Raw genomic sequence first — 20,802 nt, forward strand, 5'->3', positions numbered from 1 at the left:
AACTAAATCAGAAGCATATTTCTAATGACTAGGGAAGCTGCTTTTCAAAGGGAGCAATTGTTGAGGTTTGGTAAAGAAGCCACTGCCCCTATTACTGCTACTACTAGTGCCTGATTATTGAGCATTTACTATATTCTGGGATCAAGCTAAACCCTTTATCTGGACATTTAATTATTATGTCTAGGTTATTTCATGTAACCGTCCAAACAGTAGCACGGGTTAGATACCATTATGTCTATTTTGCAGATGTGAACACTGAGGCACTGGAAAGGTCAAGAATTTGTTTTCAGCCCACAGGTAGTAGGCTAGGGAGCCAGGAACCAAGCTGAGATAATTTGATTCTGGAAGCCACACTCCTGGTAACTCAATGATGTACTATCCTTTTCTAAACTGGCTGTTACTACCCAAGTTGGGTAATATCTAACTTTTGATACTCTTACAATGCGGTATGGCTGCTGTCAAATTAAGGCCAAATTATCTAACAGTGTATTATTAACACTCACACATATCAGAATAGCAAAAACAAACAAACAAAAAACCCAGACATCTACATTTGGGTGCTTCTTCCTCTGGGTATCGATGACACATAAGGATGCTCTACTAAACTCTTCACTATTGCAATGTACAGTATGGACATTGACAAAACCAATGAACTCATTGTAGAGAACACCTGAGGGCTGTCCCACCCTGCAAAGGGGAAGCTGGGTATTTATCCACAGACTTCTGGACGCACTGTGTGTTAACTCTGGTTTGTACCACCTACACGGGGCTGAGCAGACCTTCTAGAAAAAGCTGGAAGGCCCCAGGGCAGGGAGAGTCCACTGCCCTGGGGCTAGGGATATGCATGGAAATGTCCACCCGCCTTGCTGAAATGAGGGAGCTTCAAAGGCCTGTGGCCCAGCCCACAACAGGCCCCCACCACAGGACTGCCATGAGCCCCATTTTGGATAGGAGGAAAAAGAGTTTGGAGAGAATAGGAAACTTGCTAAAGGTCACAACCAGTATGGGGCAGAGCTCAGGTTTAGGTTCAGGCCTTCCTAGTCCTGGCGCCTAAGCTGTTGACTGTGACACCACATGGCCTCAGACAAGTGAGGCTGGACTGCACATGTTCAAATGTAGTGCCCTGAAGGAACCCTTGACCACTCACTGATCCAGGCTGGAAACTCATTTACTTAGTCTCTTCTCCAGGGGCCTCTCAAAGGTAAGGCATCCCTCCCTACAGCTCACCCATGCACAGCTCTACACAGGCAGCCAACTTCTCTTTCTTTGAATACAGTTCCAGAAGGACATCATGGACACATCTATACAGAGGGGCAGACACCACAGCATCGAGTGGCTGGAGACTGAGTGGCCGTTTAATCCCACCTCCAGCCAATGCGGGCATCCCTCCCAGAGCCTCAGACCCGAGAGCCTGTGCAGTGGAATGTCCCTACTCGGCCGGGTTCCTGCTCCACTCTCAGATACCTGGCAGCCGTTTTTAAGAGAGAATGTAACCACCACCTCTCGGTCTAAGTTTGCTTATGGAAGGCATTTTGATTTCATATTCTTAAACTATTTACTGGCAGAGTTTACGCTTTTGCACAATATATTTTTTCTTCCTGATTAAATGCTGCCCACCTGTTTGGGCAGCTCTTCACAGAAGTTGATTCCATGCTTATTTGCTTTGACCACATTCTTTTGTACAGCCTGTTCCAGGGGTGCTGAACCACAGCCCCTGGGGGTACTGTGACCCGTTACAGATGTGCTGCTCAATGCTCGTCATGGGACAGACAGTTTATCTTTGCCATCACCGAGTGGCCACTCTGTCGTGTCGCCAGGAGCGGTGGCCACATCAGCCATGTGCAGCCATATTTGCTGGAACACGTGGGGACTCTGCTAAAGGGCTTCATGGAAGAGTAGGGTCGGGGCAGAAAACAAATCTAGTCATCCAGTGAGCCAAAAAAGGACACGACCACAGGGACTGACTTGGGTGACTTTAAACACTGAGACACCATTTGTCAAGGGAGTGACATCCTTGTTGGCTTGCCTTGGGAGACCTTCCAGGGGCTCATCATGATTTCTAGTTTTCCTCTCTTTTGGGACACACAGGATTATACAGATTTTTGCCTCAACTTCCAAGCTGAATTATTTAAGAGCTGGTGTGTGATCGTCCCTGTGTCTTTCCATGTTGTGACAACCCTTACCGTGGTACCATAAGATGTGGGGCCTCTGTCAGTCTGGGTTCCTCAGTGACATGGAGAAGAAACACTTTGACGACTCTTTTCCGGACACAGCACAGGTGAGAAGTAAACAATTGTTGTAGCTGTTAATAGTGGTGACATTCTATTGTTACGCACTTGGTTTATGAATTTAAGATTCGACCACCTGAGCATTAGGGGATTCACGAGCAAGAGCAATGGGACTCTTTGTGATACACCAAAAATGTGAATCCAGGGTTGAGGATGAGAGATGAAGTGACATCGGCTTCATCATAGTTTGTTTAGGTTTGCATTCTGGAAAAAGTCCTTATTCACATGGTTAAAAGCTTTTGTAGTCCTAAGCCACTGACATTTCCAGGACAGCTTGTTACTGTACCATAACGTAGCCTATTCTGACAGATACATTGGCTCAGTGTCATTTGTCTTTAAATCTTATTTTTAGTATTTGGAAGTATGCTGTGACCAGAAAAATACCTAGAACCTTTGCTGTTCTTTAAATTGAGTGCCTACAAGTTCAGCATTTGCATGTTGGGGATGTGGTTCCATTAGTGGAGAAGAGAGGGCTGAAGTCGAGTTAAATTTTCAAACCCTGCAGGCACAGCAACACCAGGGGTGGGGAGTGCAGTACAGATGAAGGGAGGAGGGAGACATGGACAAAATGCTTTACCTGCAAAAGCAAACACACCAGGGCTAAATGCTACTTACCAGAACACTGAAGTCCCGTGCCTTTATATCCCTGCTTGCACTTGCACTTGAAAGATCCTTGGGTATTGAGGCAATTGGCATAGAGGCTGCACGTATGCGTATTCACAGCGCATTCATTTATATCTAAAAATGGGAACATCCCATGAACAAACTGTGGTAACAGGGCCGAAAGACTGACATCCCTTACACTCGAGCCAACCATCGGCACATCAAGTGTGGCTGCAGAACTGAGGCGTTCATAACCCCTGGTGTGTAGGCCCAGAGGCCCAGAGGCCCAGCCTGCCTGAGGCCAGGTAGGCAGGGAGCGTAGCTTACCACCCCTATAGCCATCTCATCTGCTTATCAACACTGCTGAAATCTGTACGATGTTCAGGTTGTCTTCTTAACTGTTTCATCTGTCTAATTTCGAACTAAATCACAATATGAGGAAATAAATTATATGCATGGAAAGACTTGGAACACCTAACCAACAACAGACAAGACTGGCTACGAACCATTGACCTCATCTGAATATGTAGGCCTTTTGTTCAAAGACGACCAGGAGCAAGGTCAGGCTGGTCTGAGCTTGTCTGCTGCATTTACAGTTGGAAAGTGTTCCAAATTCCACACAGGTGAGGAGTTCACGAGCCCTCTTCTCCACCCGACTTTCACGCTATGCTTTTGTAGACAGAGGCTCACAAAATAGCCTATTGTTTTAGATTCCGCCACAAAGGGAGTTCAGATGCTGATCTCTGTGACTTTTAAAATCACAAAGATTTGTTTCCTTTAAAAGCTCTCCATGTGACTTCACACCCTGTCCTGTGGAACCTCCCTATAGGTAGGTATCTGCTCGGTGACATGGTGTGACTGATCACAGAGGCAGATGGGTCTGCAGTAGGACGTGGGAAACAAGAATTTTACCAGCTCGTGCAGGGTGGCGTTTGTATTTGAGGACATTTGAGGGAAGCGCTGTGGAAGCTTCATAAGACAGTTCAAAACCCAGGGACTGAGTGTTGCCCCAACATGGTGGCACGAGATGTGTCTTTGGATGCTCCGAGTGCAGGGTTGAATGAAATCTGACTTTTCTCCCAGCTGTTAGCTTCCATGCCATGTGCATGTTTGTTACACACACCATGTGAGGAGGAGTCTGCAGGGAGCCCGAAAGGATGGGCCCATCCCATATCCTAGCAGGGTGACGGGAGAGCATCCAAGAGCTCGTCAAAAGCCCCACTGCATGTGCTCATTGAGACTTGAAATCCCTTCCCTAAGGGAAAAATATGTTATCTCACACAGATCCAGCCCATGGCTGACTGACGTCAGAAATGTAGCAGAATGGGTTTGGTGACCCTGAACAGGAAGCGTTTTAGGGGATGCGGAGCTTGGATCTGGAAAGGGATGACGGAGGGGCCAGAAAAGAGCATGCGTCTTTCTCTCCTTCCACCATTTTTCTAAAGCCAGCCCTGCTGGACACTGTCCTGCCCAGATCACCGAGATCAAGACTGAAAAGGACTTGTTATTCTTCCTTTTGTCAAATGTAACAACCGCTTTATTGTTTCCATTTTTACATATGTACTTGGACAAAGAATCAAACATTAAAAACAAAACTAACCAACTTTTTTTTTAAAAGGCCATGAAATAACCTCAAGATATTTGTCCCCATAACAGACCTATGTAGACTGAAGTTCCTTAGTTTAAATCTTTACTGACCTGGCTTCATATAATTCATGTCATCAGAGTTTTCTAAATGCCAGAAACATAAAAAAAGTCACCTTTTCTGTGTTGTTAAGCTGGTTGGTACCATAGATTGCTCAATGAGTAGACTGAATTGAAGTAGCTAGGGAGAGGGAAAAAGAAAAAGTGCCACCAAATCTTACCTACACAGTCATATCGGCCACTGATATATTTCAGTTCAAAACCAACATGACATTTGCAGTAGTAGCTTCCAAACGTGTTCACACATCTTCGATTGTAGGGACAGACGGCTTTGCCAGAGGCACATTCATTGATATCTGCGATGGAGAACCAGGTGTCAGGGTTAGCAAGATGAAGCAGTCTCCCTCTGAGATATACAGGCACATGCACGCACACACACACACACACATTACACGTTTGCTGAGTGAATTAATGTTTTTCCAACTCTGCATATTGCATAGCATATACAATTTTTTTTACAAACAGAATCAGATAGCTAACACTTGAAGCAAACTGAACACACATTTACATTTTCCATGTTACAAAATAATTACTTCATAAGCAAGATTCTTCCAATCCTGCAGTATGGACTGAAATCACAGACATGTGCTTTCTCAAGAATGTACTTTGTACATAAATTGTGGGTCAACGGTAATGATGTAACAACACAACGTTAGCAGACAATAGGCTTCCTGCCCTCTCTAATGCTGAGAGTCACGTTACAGAGAGGCTGACAGCCCTGCTCACCAAACCATTAAGAATCAGGCTTTGCTTCCCTCTGCAGATATCAAAGCAAAGAGACATGCTGGTATTTCACAACTGTGGTTAAACAGACAAGTTGGTGCCGGAATACTGTTTCCTTTGCATCCTTAAAATAATTAATAAATAAGTGATAGGCTGACGAAAATTATTTTTCCATGATCCCCTTCCTGCCTATCCTCTCCCTCATCCCCCCTCCCCAAAAAAGGCACCTGACCAATCCAAGAGGTGGGCAAAAATGTGGATTCAGTGTGTCGGGAATGACCCTTGTCACAGAAATCATGTGTCACTCTAGACTGCTGCATCTGTGCTTCTAATTCAATCTTTGATTATGCTCAAAGAGCAGAGACAAGTTTTTAATTTACATGATTTTTTTAAAAAAGTATTTAACTGGTTTAGTACCCATTTGGTTGAGCTTCCTAAACACAGTTTATCACATTACGTATAGTTAGGATGAATAACCATCCAGCACCTTAAGCAAAAAATATTTCTACTGTGGTAAGGAAGTAAGAATATGAAATCATACTGCTGTTTCCTTATTTAAATAAAAAGATTAAGAACTCTTTCAATGGTCTGATTGGGTTTGACATTGCTTATTCATGCTATGTGCTTCTTGCTCTAAATATTGTGCATACTTGGTGCAATATAATTAAGTACAGTGCTATGACAATATACAATTTGGTGGCTGAAGTAACATGGGCAGGGTAAAAATACTAAAATAAAATTATTGTGCTTCTTTTTCCAGTATGGCATTAGGCAACCCCCAAATAATAGAGAAGTAAGTATTCTTCCCAGCATTCTAAAGTATGTCTAGAGCATTCGTGGGTAACAATGCTGTCTCAGAAACAGACATAAATCTGTACTTTTAGAAGCTTAAGAGGTCTAGTCACCATGCAGATTGTGATCAATGAAAAAGGAGGAGATAAGTAAAGGGAGCAGCGAAGGGAAGAGGACAGGACGTGGAGGCGACACCTGCTGCTCTTACCGATGCAGACTCTGCCATCTGGGGCCAGGTGGAGTCCCGAGGACGGACATAGGCACCGCGGCCCTTCGTCCGTGTCTTCACAGCGGTACTGGCAGTGTGTCATGGCGCACGTCCTGGAGTCTGCAGAGGTAGGCGAGGGTGTTAAATGGAACGTGTGGAATGGAATTGCAGGGTGAGCTCCACAGTTTGTGAGCCAAATGGAATCTGGGCCAGGTGGTGCCTTGGTGGCTCCATGGTAATTTTTAAAAAAATTTTATTTCTTTATTTTTAGAGAGAGAGGAGAAGGGAGGGACAGAGAGAGAGAGAAACATCAATACATGAGAGAAACCAATTGGTTGCCTCTCACATACCCCCAAATGGGGACCTGGCTTGCAACCAAGGCACGTGCCCTGACTGGGAATCAAACTGGTGGGATGATGCCAAACACACTGAGCCACACTACTCGGGGCTCTGCAGTCAGTTTTGTTGGCCAGTGTATTGAGCGTGACTGTCTTTAGGTAGGGCATGCACCCCTCAGTTACCACGCTGAAGCTGTCTCTCCTCTGGCATGAGCTCTAATCACTCCTTGCATCACCTGGCTATAGAGTTGAAATGCAGCTTCTGATGCTGGTGATCCATCTGAGTAATCAGGGTAAAAGAATCCAGTCTCAAGATGTCTCCATGCATGTTTAACCTCAATGAGAGTCATTCGAGTCACAAGACAGACATTTAGGTGCCAGTTTTAAAACATGTGGCAGATACAACTGATTGGCTGCCAGAAAGCCATTCCAGACCCCTGTTTCTCTTGCTATTGCCATCATTGAGGCCGAAAATCCATATATTTGTATTTTTCCCAGTATCTCTTGCAGCAACAAATAGTGCCCATGGGACTGTGGTGGCCAAAGAAATATACAGATAAGTCCGCTGGAGGGAGTGGGACATCTGGAAAAGACACTGCTGCATGATAAAAGGGACAGTCATGAAAGAGGTGTTCTCCCTTTGGCATCATTCCTTTCCTCTTTGTTTTGCCTACCATAAAAGTATGTGTGCTGTCCGGAGTGGTGGCAGCCATATTGTGACTCTGAGACAACAAGCATGAGCATGAAATCAATACCTAAAGGATGGCACAGACTGAGTCCTTGCTGAGCTGTTGTGGGAACTGCCTGCCTCCCTCTACCCCCCCCCCCGAAAATGAGATGATTCAGCTGGATGTTCCTGTCACTCATTATCTCACAAAAATGCCTTTCCTCAGTAGGAGTTCAGTGTGTGTGGATCATATGCTTCTACAACAGGGAGCATGGTGAATACACTCTGTTCATCCACCCCATCCATGACATGCCAATCATCCAGTTGAACCAAAGACACTGCAGCAGGTCAGGTAAAATAAAATCAGCATCCAAGAGAGCGGTCCAGGGCTACCTGGACACTGTGAGCTATAAACAGGGAAGCCTAGACAGCCCTTACATATACAGAAATAGACAAAGAGTATACACAGCTAGATACACAGGCCAAGGTAATGGAACAAACACTTACCAGTGGTAATATTTCTACTTTAGCCTTCCTTCTCTTTAGGTGTCTTCTTTTAAAATTAATCCTTAAAATCACCTAATTCTATCTTTGCATTTGGAGAAAGATATCTTTTTTGGCATTCACTGGGCTGCATGGAATGTTTTAGAAACAGCCCTTAGGATATATCATCTCAAATATGTTAAGTGGTTACTATAAAAGCCTGGTTGGAAGTTCCCATGGAGGTGGGGGTGCGGGGTTCTGGCAAAGTTCTATTTGGTAGTAGTTACATGGGTGTTCGCCCTATAAGAATTCATTTTGCTATGTATTTGTCTCTTGTGGGTTTCTGTTGAATTTACAATGGCAAGGATTTTTTTAAAGCCTGTTTTGAATGCCTGCTTTATTTCTTCAGCTTGCCTGCTAAGGAAGAGTCTAGATGACAGGTAGTGTCGGGGCGCTTTTCCAGGGAGGGACAGCACAGAGATGAGCCAGAGGAGCAGAAAGCCGTGCATTAGCCAAGATTTTACAATGGCAGCAAAGCCCGGGATGGGCTGGGGAGTCCATGAGATTCTGCAACCATAGGACGCTGGTAGGAGGCACAGGCTCCTGGCTTGTTGGGGGCCAATGGGCAGTGGAAAGGGAGATGGAGAAAGGGGAGGGAGCAGGGGAGGTAGGCAGGGAGGATGGGTTTACCTTTTAGCTGCAACATCAAACCTGAAAAGCCTTCCTTCTCAATAAATGAATGGATATAGACTCTCACCCTCCCACAGGACATGGGTTTCTCTTTATCACAGAAGGGCTTTTCTTTTCAGGAATGTGATTCAGAGCATGTTTGCAACAAGAGTCACAAATCTTTGAGCCTGGGGTAAAGGGCGTGAGAAAGGCAGTTGGTGGGATTGATATCCCAAGATGGAATTTAAATTTACCACCTTCCTAAACACAGTATGCTTCTTTTAGTCTACACACTTATTTTGGTGAAGAAACCTAATACATCCCTGCGTATAGAGAGATATAGAATTCAGTTTTTCTTCTTCTAGTCTTTTTATCGAAAAACTAAAAAAACTAAAAAATAAACAAGTGTCCAGAATAGCCACGTTCATAGAGATAGAAAGCAGATGCATAGCTTCCAGAGGAATGGGACAGGGGGTGACTGCTAATGAGGATGGTTTCCTTTTAGGGTGAAGAAGATGTTCTGGAATTACTGGTGATAATTACACAACATTGTGAATGTATAAAATGCCACTGAACTGTATACTTTAAAGTGGTTAACATGGTGAATTCCATTTTATATGTATTTTCCCACAATGTTTTTAAAAAGTGCTCAAAGAGCCCTGGCTGCTGTGGCTCGGTGGATTGAATGCTGACCTGTGAACCAAAGAGTCACCAGTTCAATTCCCAGTCAGGGCCCATGTCTGGGTTACAGGCAAGGTCCCCAGTGAGGGGCACATAAGAGGCAACCACACATTGATGTTCCTCTCCCTCTCTTTCTCCCTCCCTTCCCCTCTCTAAAAGTAAATAAATAAAATCTTTTAAAAAATAAAATTAAAAGTGTTCAAAGATGTTTTAGCCTGGGGAGATGCTAGGTTTTTTTTTTTAATCATTGAAGTCAACTCCCCCCGCCCCCAGGCATCAAAGGGCAAAAGTCAAGCTTCAAAGGGTGACTGACAGCAGCCTGGCTGTCGACACTTACTGGCACATGTGGCATCTGGCATGAGCATGTGGCCACTGAGGCAAAAGCACTTGTAGCTTCCATGTGTGTTCACACATCTGTGTTGGCATGGCCGGGGCTTCTCTCCACACTCGTTCACATCTGCAGGGGGCAGTTAGAACACAGGAAAGGTTACCTGAATCGGGAAACATCCACACGGGGAACTGGGCTGGCTTCCCTGGACCCCATCCATGGGTTTGGAGATACAGGACACTGACTGACCCCTTCTCCAAACTCATTAAAGGGTTGGTGAGGATGTAGAACAAAGGGAACAATGGTAAGTGTTAGAGGGAATGTAGTAGGTACAACCACTTGGGAAAACTGTGTAGTGGAATCTGCTAAATCTAGAGAAGAGACATACCCATGACCTAGCAGTTCCTCTCCCATGTGTCTACTCAACAGAAACATGGATATTGCTCACCCAAAAACTCCCAACGGAGAGATGGATGCTGACTTGTATACTCATGTGATGGAACACTATACAGCAATGAGGCTGAACAAACTACAACTACAAGCAAGTGGATGAAGTTCACGAACATGATCTTGAGTGGGAGAAGCTAAACACAATGCATACATTAAAAAGCAGGCATAACTAATCTATTGTGTGAAAGGTCAAGATGTGGTTCCTTCTGTGGGGGGACAAGTGACTGGGCGGGGGTGGGAGGGGTCTTTGGGTAGTCTATTAAGTTTCTGTTTCTTGATCTGAACACCAGGTACATGGGCACTTTTGAAAATCCATTGAGCTGTACATTTTTGGTGCATGCACGATTCCATGCATACACTCCTTGAATGAAAAGTTAGAAATATACATGTTAGATAATACTGCCTTTCCTGCTGTCCCAGGCAGCCTATGACAGATGCCCACAGCAGAGCCCCTTTCAGTTGCTGATGTTTTGGGAGGCCCTGCACTAGCAGCTAGTGGTAGTCAGGTCTTAATACAATATGGAATGTAAAGATGTTCAGAGGATATTGTTACATGAGAACAGAACATTGTCAAATCACCTGTACAGATTGATGCCAACTGTGTAAAAAATAGAAAATAAAAGTGCATAGGAAAAAAGGCCTGGGCCCTGGAAGGTGTGGCTCTGTTGATTGGAGTGTCATCCTGTGAACTGAAAGGTTGTGGGTTCAATTCTCAGTCAGGGCACAGGCCTAGGTTGAGGGTTTGGTGTCCGGTTGGGGTGTGTATGAGAGGCAACTGATGGATGTTTCTCACATCAATGTTTCTCTCCCTCTCTCTCTCCCTCCATTCCCCTCGAAAATCAATAAGCATATCTTCATGTGAGGACAAATAAAAGGCCCAGGAGGCTGTGCTTCATAAACTAATAATGGTTATCTCCAGGTGCTTAGACTGCAGGGGACTTTCTTCTCAGTGCTTTTCAGTGAGCACTGAGGGCACAAAAAAAGTTTGATGCCCTGGCTGGTGTAGCTCGGTGGATTGAGCGTGGCCCTGCAAACCAAGCAATGGTGGTTCGATTCCCAGTCAGGGCACAGGTCTGGGTTGCAGGCCAGTTCCCTGCAGGCCAGTTCCCAGCAGGGGACACATGAGAGGCAATCGTACATTGATATTTCTCTCCCTCTCTCCTTCCCTTCCCCTCTAAAGATAAATAAATAAAATCTTTAAAAAAAATAAAAAAGCTTGAACATTAACAATAAATAGCTTTTATTATAATAAAAATGGTACAGAAGGAAAACAAAATGTAGAAAGTGATCAAGGGTAGAGCAGCTTGTGTTTGGAAATGCTGTCATGTGGGTGCCTCGTGTCTTAACCCCCTCAAGGGAGATATAGAAAGGAGAAAACAACCACGTTTCTTGTGGGACAGAAATTCCACATGGCAGCAGGCAAAGTGCATTGCACATGGCAGCAGGCAAAGTGCATTGTGGGAAATAAGGAAGTAGCTGCTTTCGCCTCAGAAAGGAACCGTATGTGGGGATTTTCCAATGTCCTAGCTGGACATTTGAAAGCCCCTTATCCATTGCCTGTTCCCTGTACCCTACCATCTCCCACATGGACCCTCATTGCTTCAAAAGGGGGAGTTGAAGAATGCTGTTTGGACATAATGGGAAATCCAGGAATACCCATCCCTTGGCCCTAACTCAGAGGTGATGCCCTTGTCTCTTGGAAGAAGCACTTTTGGGAAAGACATCAGTGGAGGGCCAGGCCTGTTGCCATTAATGGAGATACATAGACTTTGATCAGGCTGTCCCAGGACTTGGGAGGCTGTGGGGGGAAGACAGTCAGTCCCAAACCTGAGCCAACTGGACAACTCTCTCAATCCTAATATTTTACCGAGACTTGAAAACCAGCATGAAAAATATCTCCTGTATTCCAAATCTCTTAGAAGGCATCTTGGTACAGAATCCAAGACATATGGAAAATGAGGTTTCCCGGTGGGGAGCCCCTAGAGAAGGCTACAGCTGAATTATTACTTATGCACGTGATTCTTGATGCAGCTCTCGAGCAGCTGGGTGCAGTTCTAGGAAGCATCTTAGGGCTCTGGCCTTTATGTTGGTGGTAGCACATACGGGAGACAGAGATGCCTCTCTGAAGCTGCAGGGCTACAGCTCAAAGAAAGGCTATTTCAATGTATACAGCTATGCTCCGGGCTTGGCAGCTAGGCCTGGGCACAGCTGAGTGGAGCGGATGCCGGCCCTGTTCTGGAACTTCATTCTCCCTTCCAGAACACTGGCAGCCTTACTCTGAACTTCAGCTGAACTTGATCTGCTGCTCTTTGTTCAACGGCATTAGGGAACTGGGGACACTTTCTGAATTACTGCAGGTTTCTTCATGCTAGGGTTCCTCAGCCTCAGGATTGTTGACATTTGGGTCAGATTATTCTTTGCTGGAGGGCTGTGCAGTGCACCGTAGGATGCTTATCCACATCCCCGGTCTCCACCCACCAGATGCTGGCAGTGACTACTTCAAACATGTTCAGATGTGCCATGGAGCAAGTTGCCCAGATTTAGCAAATACAAATACCGGATGTCCAGTTCAATTTCAATGTCAGATAAATGATTAACACTTTTTTAGTATACGTATATGCATATATCCCATTCAATATTTGGATGGAACAAATGTATGCTATAAACTTATTTCTTATTCATCTAAAATTTAAATCTTACTGGGGATCTGTATGTTATCTGGCAATTCTTCCCGGGGCGCAATATTATCCAGATTGAGAACTGCTGGTCTCAATATTAAAATAAACCCTTCAGCCCCAGCTGGTGTGGCTGAGTAGATTGAGTGGCAACCTGAGAACCAAAGGGTTGTGATTTGATTCCCAGTCAGGACGCATGCCTGGGTTGTGGGCCGGGTCCCCAGTGGTAGGCGTGTGAGAGGCAACCACGCATTGATGTTTTTCTCCTTCTCTTTCTCCCTCTCTTCCCCTCTATCTAAAAACAAACAAATGAAATCCTTTAAAACATATGTAGCACTTCAATAGCTTGAAAACACAATAAAATGATTTGGCTAGAGAAAAAGAAAGGCCTTTTATCTGGCATCCTGACAAAAGCATGAGAATGACTTTAACATTTTTCTGGGAGAAGAGACAGACTGCAAATTCTGGTTCTGAAAATGCTTTCATTTGAAGATTGGAGTTAAAACCTGTGATGTCCTGAGCACTGTATTATGTCCCAAACCCCGCTGTGATGGCAGGAGTGCTTGTGAAAAGTCTGGGGGACATTTGCACTACAACCCTGTTTTGTTCGACTGACCTTGACTGCAGGTCTTCCCGGTGTATCCTGGGAAGCATCTACATTTGTTTGGTCCCACACAGTCACCAAACTTGCAGCCAGGTTCACATGTAGCTGTGGAAAGAAAAGGTGTTTTGAAGATAAAAAAAACAGGAATAGTTAGTGCAGTGAAAAGCACGCATATCAAACTCAACCGCCTTCCGTATGGCAGAGAAATCCATGGGGATATTTAAAGGACTCTCTGGTCTGTTTTTGCCATTAACAGACTGGAAAGTATTTTGCTTGTGAACTAGATCACCCCCACCCATCATCCCTCCACCTCAATGAGTGCAAGTTCATTTTAACTGTGCTTAGCACCGCCACACCTCCAGTGGCATTCAAAGAAAGATAGAGCCTCCCAGACCATAGCCAGCTAGTCTTGCATGTAGACACAAAGATTTAATGAAAGAAGTATAATGGGTCAGCTGGAAGGGACTCATGGGGCAAGTGCCAAGGTCCCTTCCCTTCTTTTTGTCGCTTGCCTCTTATTTCTCTTCTGTATTTTCTCTCCTACTTGCCTTCTGAATGATTAAAGTTCTTTTAATGTTCTGCATGATCGCTAAAAAGAACAACCCACAGATTGGGGGCGGGGAAGATGGGAAGTTCTAGCCCTGAAGATGGGAATAAAAAGCATGATGACAATGATGATGACGATGATTGTGATGATGATGATAGCAGCATGATAAAGGCAGAATTTTTCTTTTTTTTTTTCAGTTCTGTATCCATATCTCTGAAGGAGGCACTCAGAAAATATTTGCTGAGTGAGGTGGTAGAAAAACACTAGGAGAGAATCCGTAACTCATGGAGTTAGAGGCAGGATAAAAAGTCAACAAGGATGGAAAGGTTCAGTCCAGTTTATAGGCAAAGACGGGGAGAAAAGTAGTAGACAGAAAAATAGGAAAATGAGAAAACCCAAAGAAAAGGAGAGAGAGAGAAAAAATAATGAATGGAGGGGGCGTGTAGAGAATCAAGGGCCCTCAGTGATTTGGGGTTCTAGTAGGAGACCAGGAAACAGCCATGGTATAAAAGAAAGACTCAGCAGTTGCCCTGGAATGTTGCTGACTTCTCCGGCCATGGAGTCCCAGGCTCACAGTAGGGTCGTGTCTAAGCAAGCCTGTTCTGGAAGACCCCAGCACCTTCCCCTTTGATCCCAGACCCTAGTTTTTCTCAATGTCATCTGTCATCTCCCAGTTACCTGGAATCAAAATTTCAGACATCTTTATTTTGTCTTGTTCTCAAAGCAGTCAGGTACAACATTTTATCCCCGTTCTTACCACGAATTCATTAACTGAGCAAACATTTACCTGATTGGAATCATTTTGCCCATAGATATCTAGGAGGTTACAACACACTACACTCCTCAAACCCCACTCTTTTCTCCCGCCACTGCCCGTGACTAGTGCTTGACACAGGGGTCTAACAGTTTAGCTCCTGGACAGGACAAACTCTGATACAATGAACATCCCACAGCTCCTGCGGGATCAGGCTGAAGCTGGACTTCTCCTGGAACCACATCTTTGACCAGCTTCTTCATCTGTCCCCTCGCTTCTTTACAGGTTTCTCCTGAGATCATCCCTCCATAGAATATTTGTACAAGAATCCCCTTTAAGGGCTCTGATTCTGGGAAGTCTGCTATCAGACATGAAACTAGAGCGATGTTCCAAAAGCACAGCTATGGTCATACCATGCCTTGCACAAAAGTCATTAAATAATCTTTACTGTCTCTTGAATAAGGGATGGGTACCATAATCACAATCTGCCTTCCATCCCCTTTTGCAGCCTTAGCTTACTCTGTTCCCTACATATAGGCAACACTGTACTCAAGCTAGATTGCTTGCCTACCCCTTGCTTTCTGCTTCTTCCTATCTCTTGTCCCCCTGCCTGGGGCATCCGTCCCCAACCCTCCAATGGTTAACATCCTCTTGGTCCTTCAAGGACTACCTTGCATGACCCTTCCTTCCAGAATCTTTCACAGATTTCTCTAGCCACATGCAAACTTCTGTTCAACTTTGAGAGCACCACAAAACTTTGGTGGGCTTCCCCCGTGAAATTGAGCAGTCTTCATCTTATCAAATAATTAGACGTATATCTGGCTTCTATCTACTACCTGATTCTGAGTGCCTTCAGAACAGGGACTTATGCATTCATTTTTGGTTCTCCTGCTGCATTTAACAGTGTTGTGAGCATGTTGGATACCCAAATAGTTCAGAATAGTATATAAAGTAATAGTAATAAACGAAGCGTAGAACTTTTAACAAGGAGACATTTTATGGCTCTGAATAAATCCTAAGCTGGAAGATGGGGGGGGGGAATACTTTCCAACAAAAAACTTCCACTTTTGGAGACAAAAGAGATAGAATTTGATTCCCAGTGTTCGTTTTGTTGTGGATATGTACTTGGGGGTGCAGGTTTAACTTTACATGCTACAAAAATAAATCTTTTACTTGTTTAAGCCCTAAAGACCTCTGACTTTTCCCTGGAAAGTTACTCACAATGTGGTCCAAATTGGAAAGCTCAGGCTAACTGCCAAATAGAACCCAGAAGCAATGGAAATATTACTCTTGCTGCTATAAGGTCAAAGCTCCAGAAAGATACTTCAATTTGCAGAAATTTTGGACCCGTGATTTGGATAGCCAGCCAATCCACAGCAAAATTCCATTTATGTCTAAAAATGGTCTGAGATTCAAGAGGGCTTTGGGGAAAGTAAAGCTTTGCTGTTCAATCCTCCCCCAAACTCCACCATCTGTAGCTTTCATTAGTGATTTGTTCGTGGACAACATCTGGCTGAGTGACATCTATTTGAAGGTTAATGATGTGGAGCTGAGCAGACCTGGCCCGGGAAACAGATTTTGGCCAAGATGTAGAAAGCTCTGGCACTGAGGCGGGCCCTTGTGCGGAATAAAGTGTGAATAGACAGATGGAGGCGAAGACATACGTGAACTGGGACTCCGCAGGCTGGGGTCTGATTCTGTGTTCTTGTCCCATTACCACACAGCCCACATTCTGGCTTAGCAATGAGAGACATGGTGATCAGGGACTAACCACCCTGTGATTTGGTGCTTCAAGGAACATGTGAATTTGCTATCAAGAAGGACCGTGCAAATTGGATAAAAAATACAATATAGTTTTTAGATATAAAAATCATGGCAATGGCATTAACCTGAACGTTGGACTGGGACAGTGGAGATCCTGACAACCTGCTCAGCCTGGCAGACTTGCATAGTGAACATTTTTCTTGAACCCTCTGTACTTGCTCTTTTAACAGCTTGCTTTAAATTCGTTCATGCCTATAGCATTGCATCGTCCACAAAAGCATCGGAAATGTGACTGGCCATGTGTCACGTAGCCAAACTGCTCTGATCTAGTTACAGAATAGCCCTTCCAGAAAGCCAAAGCTCACCCTCATTTATTCACCGGAGACATGCAAGTTTTTATGGCAGCAGGTGCTGAGGGTCGTGTGACTGTCAAAGAGATTCCAAATCATGGGACTCATGTGGTTTTTGCCCCTTTCCACCTGACTGACTTCAAATAAAAGTGTGTTATGTTGTGTCTAGAAAAAAGAATAAATCAACACTTAATTCTCCCAACACCTGCTGCTCTAACAGACAGAAGTTTGTAAGGAGACTTATGGGTGCTTTCTGAATCAAGGGTCCCTTATGAGGTATTTTCTATGAGAGCCAGGGAATGGCCACGCTCTTCAGTGCACACACTCCTTACCCCCTGAAGCAGGTATTACTCCCTTCCTGTTGCAGAGGAGGAAACGGAGCCTCAGGGAGCTCATGCACCGCGCCCCAGGCTAGCCACGCACATCATTCCGGTTCTAAAGGCAATGGCCTTGATCATGATACTGTCAGTGTGGGGACCCACCCTTCTCCCTGACAAAGTCCTAGGGGGATGTCTAACTTTCTCAATCTAGGTAAGCAATGATGATCTTCAGAGATTTTTCAAGTGTCTTCACACTCTTGTCCCATCACAAGGAAACTGGGATGGTGGCAGTTTTTGCATGTAGGAGTGACGTCGGTGTCTCCCAAATTGTCATGGATTTTGGATATGATCAAGTTCTGTCCTCACCTAGCCGGAAATTTTTTGAACCCGAGAGAGAGCAGCAGGCTGGGGCTGGGACAGACCAGCAAGAAGAAAGCAACGCTGTCATTCTTAAAAATGGCTAAACTTTTTTGATTTACAGTGTATACTCTAAGGTAATCTACACCAACACCTGAAGTGTATGGGAGATGCAGTGGTATAACTGTCCATTTAACAGATAAAACAGTGAGGTTTGGGCAAATGCCACCTAGGGATCCAGGTGTGGTTCAGTTGGTTGGGCATCATCCTGCAAAGTAAAAGGTCGCTGGTTTGATTCTCAGTCATGGCATAAGTCTGGGTTGTGGGTTTGGTCCCCAGTCAGGGTGCATATGCAAGGCAACTGATTGATGTTCTTCTCACACACTGATATCTCTCTCCCTGTCTTTCTCCCTTCCTTCTCCTCTCTCTAAAAATAAATAAATAAATAAAATATTTTAAAAATAGTAACAAATGACGCAACCATGCTCACTAAGATAGCAGCAGAAATAAGTGACCAGGCAGGTCTCTGAAAACAAATCCTGTGTAGGGTGATGATATGACTCACATTTTGGATGGGAAGAGATGTCGCAGGAATGCAGAACTTGGGTGTTGGTAGTTACCCATGTCCCTCTGTTGGGGAACCCACAGCTTATGGTGTCACTGATAAAAACCTAAAGACCATGTCCTGTTAGTCGAGCACAGGGTGGCCTGAGTTTATACAAAGTTACCTTCACAGAGTCCCTTGCTGCTCCTTCTCCAGCCATAGCAGCAGGCCAGCTTGGTTCCATAGCGACAGACCCCAGGCTGGAGTGCCGGTGCCGACCAGCCGTGATCCCTTGGACTGCAGACAAAGAGCCATGTGTTAGTGCTAAGAAAACAGAAAGGGCAGCAGACAACTTCCCTGCTACTCGATGAGCAGCAGAGTTGTCAGTTGCCTGGTTAATTTCAATAAACCCGATGTGAGTGCTAAATTCCGTTTTGACAGCCTGAATTTGTGGTGGCTACTCTGTGCTACCATCCTTTGCTGACTTTCCCCAATAACTGGGGTCATCCATTTCCTTCTTCCCCAGGGTTAAAAGAATTGGATTACATAGTCTATGAAACGAGGGCACACAAAAGTGGCCAAAAGTTTATGTTCCTGAAGCTCAGAGAATGCCAATTTTCAAGTCTGCTCACAAAGACACCATGGCCACTCAGGTCTGCATCTGTTTCAGTGCTCAGTGTGGTAATGTGACTCCCTGGCCTTGCGGCTCTGTCCCAAACAAGACCACTGAACTTTTACCCCATTGGCCACCTGGGAACCATTGAACAAACTGGAAGGTCCACATGCTATAGTAGTGTGAGGCCAGGAAGGGCTCTAGAGACCCCTCAGCCAAGCCCCCTCCCATGTCACAGATGAGGAAACTCCAGCCCAGGGGCAAAGAAGCCACTCCCCTGCAGAGTGGTATTGGGAATGACAGGCCGGGCGCCTTCACCTTTCTCTCCGCCTCCTGGAAACACAATTTGCCAACGCCTTTAACCGTGCAGCAGGGGTGGGCCAACATTTTCCATACAGGGTCAGATGGTAAATAGTTTATGCTTTGTGGGTTATTCCATCCCTGTCCAATTGCAAAACTAGCTGCAAGTAATCACAAACAGGTGAAGTGGCTGTGTTCAATCAAAGCTTATTTATGGACACTGAAATTTGAACTTAATATACTTTTCATGTGTCATGTAATAGTATTCTTTGGAGTTAGCTTTAGCCATGTATAAAGAAAGAAAGCATTCTTAGCTCACGGACCACATGAAAACAGATGCCCACCCAGCCTTGGCCTGCAGGCTGTAGTTTGCTGACCCCTGATCAAGTGAGCCCTGCCACCAAGTGCCCCTAAGTGACCTGGGCCATAGATGAAGCTCCCTCCATGTTTCCTTACTGGCCTAGTGTGGGACGGGGTCGCTACCAGGTTCTGGAAGGAAAGATTTGAGCTGTATATTTTATGGAGGGCTGGGGTTGTTTCCACATGCATATTAAATAAACTGTAAAATGTTTCTGGGGCTGTGTAACAGACAAGGAATTCACATTTTACCACGTGCTTTCTGCTACAGGATTGACTTTTATGCAAGTTAATAACATCTGAGTCAAGGTCGGGAAGTTAGACAACCTTGTCGCTTTCCCTCGTGGTCTGCCTCCCATCAACTTGGTTATTCAGTGAAGAGGTGCAAAGGTATGGTCTGGGGCGTTTTATTAACTGAGAACACCAAATTCAAGGATGATTTTATTCTTGATTTTTCTCTTGAAGGGACTATTTTTTCATCCTCTAAAAGAATTAATTTGGGGGAGATATAGATATATAATTTGCTAAGCCCCTAAATGAGGTTTTTCAATCTCTACAACCTCTACATGATCAACATTTTGAGCCAGATACATCTTTGTTGTTGGAGGCTGCCCTGGGCATTGTGGGATGCTTAGCAGCATCACTGGTCTTTACCCATAGACACCAGTAGCACCTCCCCCTCTGGTAGTGTCAGTCAAAAATGTCTTTAGACATTGCCACATGTCTCCTGAAGGACAAACAGTCCCCCATTAAGTACCACTGCATTACAGTGAAACACTTCCTGAGCACTTGCTATATTCCAGACACTGTTCCAGGCACATGGAGTGATGAAAATGATCTGATCTTTGCTCACTTAGGTTCACAGTATACCGTGAACAGATGGGTTACAGTCTCTATTCATTCATTATTTAATAGATTAGTCTCTCACTCACTCATTCATTCATTCATTTTTACTTATTTATCTTTAGAGGGGAAGGGAAGGAGAGAGGGAGAGAAACATCAATGTATGGTTGCCTTTTATGTGTCCCCTGCTGGGAACTGGCCTGCAGAGAACTGGCCTGCAACCCAGGCATGTGCCCTGACTGGGAATTGAACCGCGATTGTCTGGTTCGCAGGCCCACACTCAATCCACTGAGCTACACCAGCCAGGGCCATTCATTATTTATTTATGTATTGAGTACCTACAATGTTTCAGGCACTGGGTTAGTCTCCAGAGGTTCAGCAGCAACCAAGAGGGCCATAGCATCTCTGCCCTCATGGAAATCATATTCTGACCAATTGGATGGGAGCGAGAGAGGGATGCATTATTGGGTAGATGGCAATGCTGTATTTCTGGAATGAGCAATATGGATGGAGGGACATGTCAGGGAATAGAGGAGATGATGGGTTCTCTGTGGGATGTGTTGATTTTGAGGGCTCATTAGCCAGGCAACCAAGGGCAAATGTTAAGTAAGAAGTTCATACCTGGGCCAGAAGTCCCGGAAGCAGGGTGAGATTTGGGAGTCATCTGCAGATAGCTGGTTACTGACTCTATGGGAACCAACATAGTATGAGAAGAGAAGGAGACTTCAGGCAGAGCCTCAAGGAACCTAGTGTGTGAGAAGTGGGCTCAGGACAAAAAGGTGCAGCAAGACTCCCAGAAGACGCTCCGAAAGGTAACAGGAGCACTTGGTTAGTATGGTG

General features: G+C 44.9%; 1 protein-coding gene across 2 annotated transcripts in view; it reads right to left on the minus strand.

Annotated features, from left to right (window-relative positions):
* The window catches only part of EGFL6 (EGF like domain multiple 6), a 51,235-nt gene that overhangs the window by 16,108 nt on the left and 14,325 nt on the right, over window positions 1–20,802 (minus strand). For both annotated transcript variants that reach the window (XM_037157492.2, XM_037157491.2), the window contains exons 2-7: window positions 18,034–18,146; window positions 13,226–13,318; window positions 9,494–9,613; window positions 6,319–6,438; window positions 4,757–4,891; window positions 2,904–3,026 (exon numbers count right to left, since the gene is read on the minus strand). In XM_037157492.2, the coding sequence (XP_037013387.2) occupies window positions 2,904–3,026; window positions 4,757–4,891; window positions 6,319–6,438; window positions 9,494–9,613; window positions 13,226–13,318; window positions 18,034–18,146 (704 nt within the window). The remainder of the gene's footprint in view (window positions 1–2,903; window positions 3,027–4,756; window positions 4,892–6,318; window positions 6,439–9,493; window positions 9,614–13,225; window positions 13,319–18,033; window positions 18,147–20,802) is intronic.

Source organism: Artibeus jamaicensis, unplaced genomic scaffold (assembly GCF_021234435.1).
Source record: "Artibeus jamaicensis isolate MK-2021 breed Jamaican fruit bat unplaced genomic scaffold, CSHL_Jam_final scaffold_1283, whole genome shotgun sequence".
NCBI classification, from domain to species: Eukaryota; Metazoa; Chordata; class Mammalia; order Chiroptera; family Phyllostomidae; genus Artibeus; species Artibeus jamaicensis.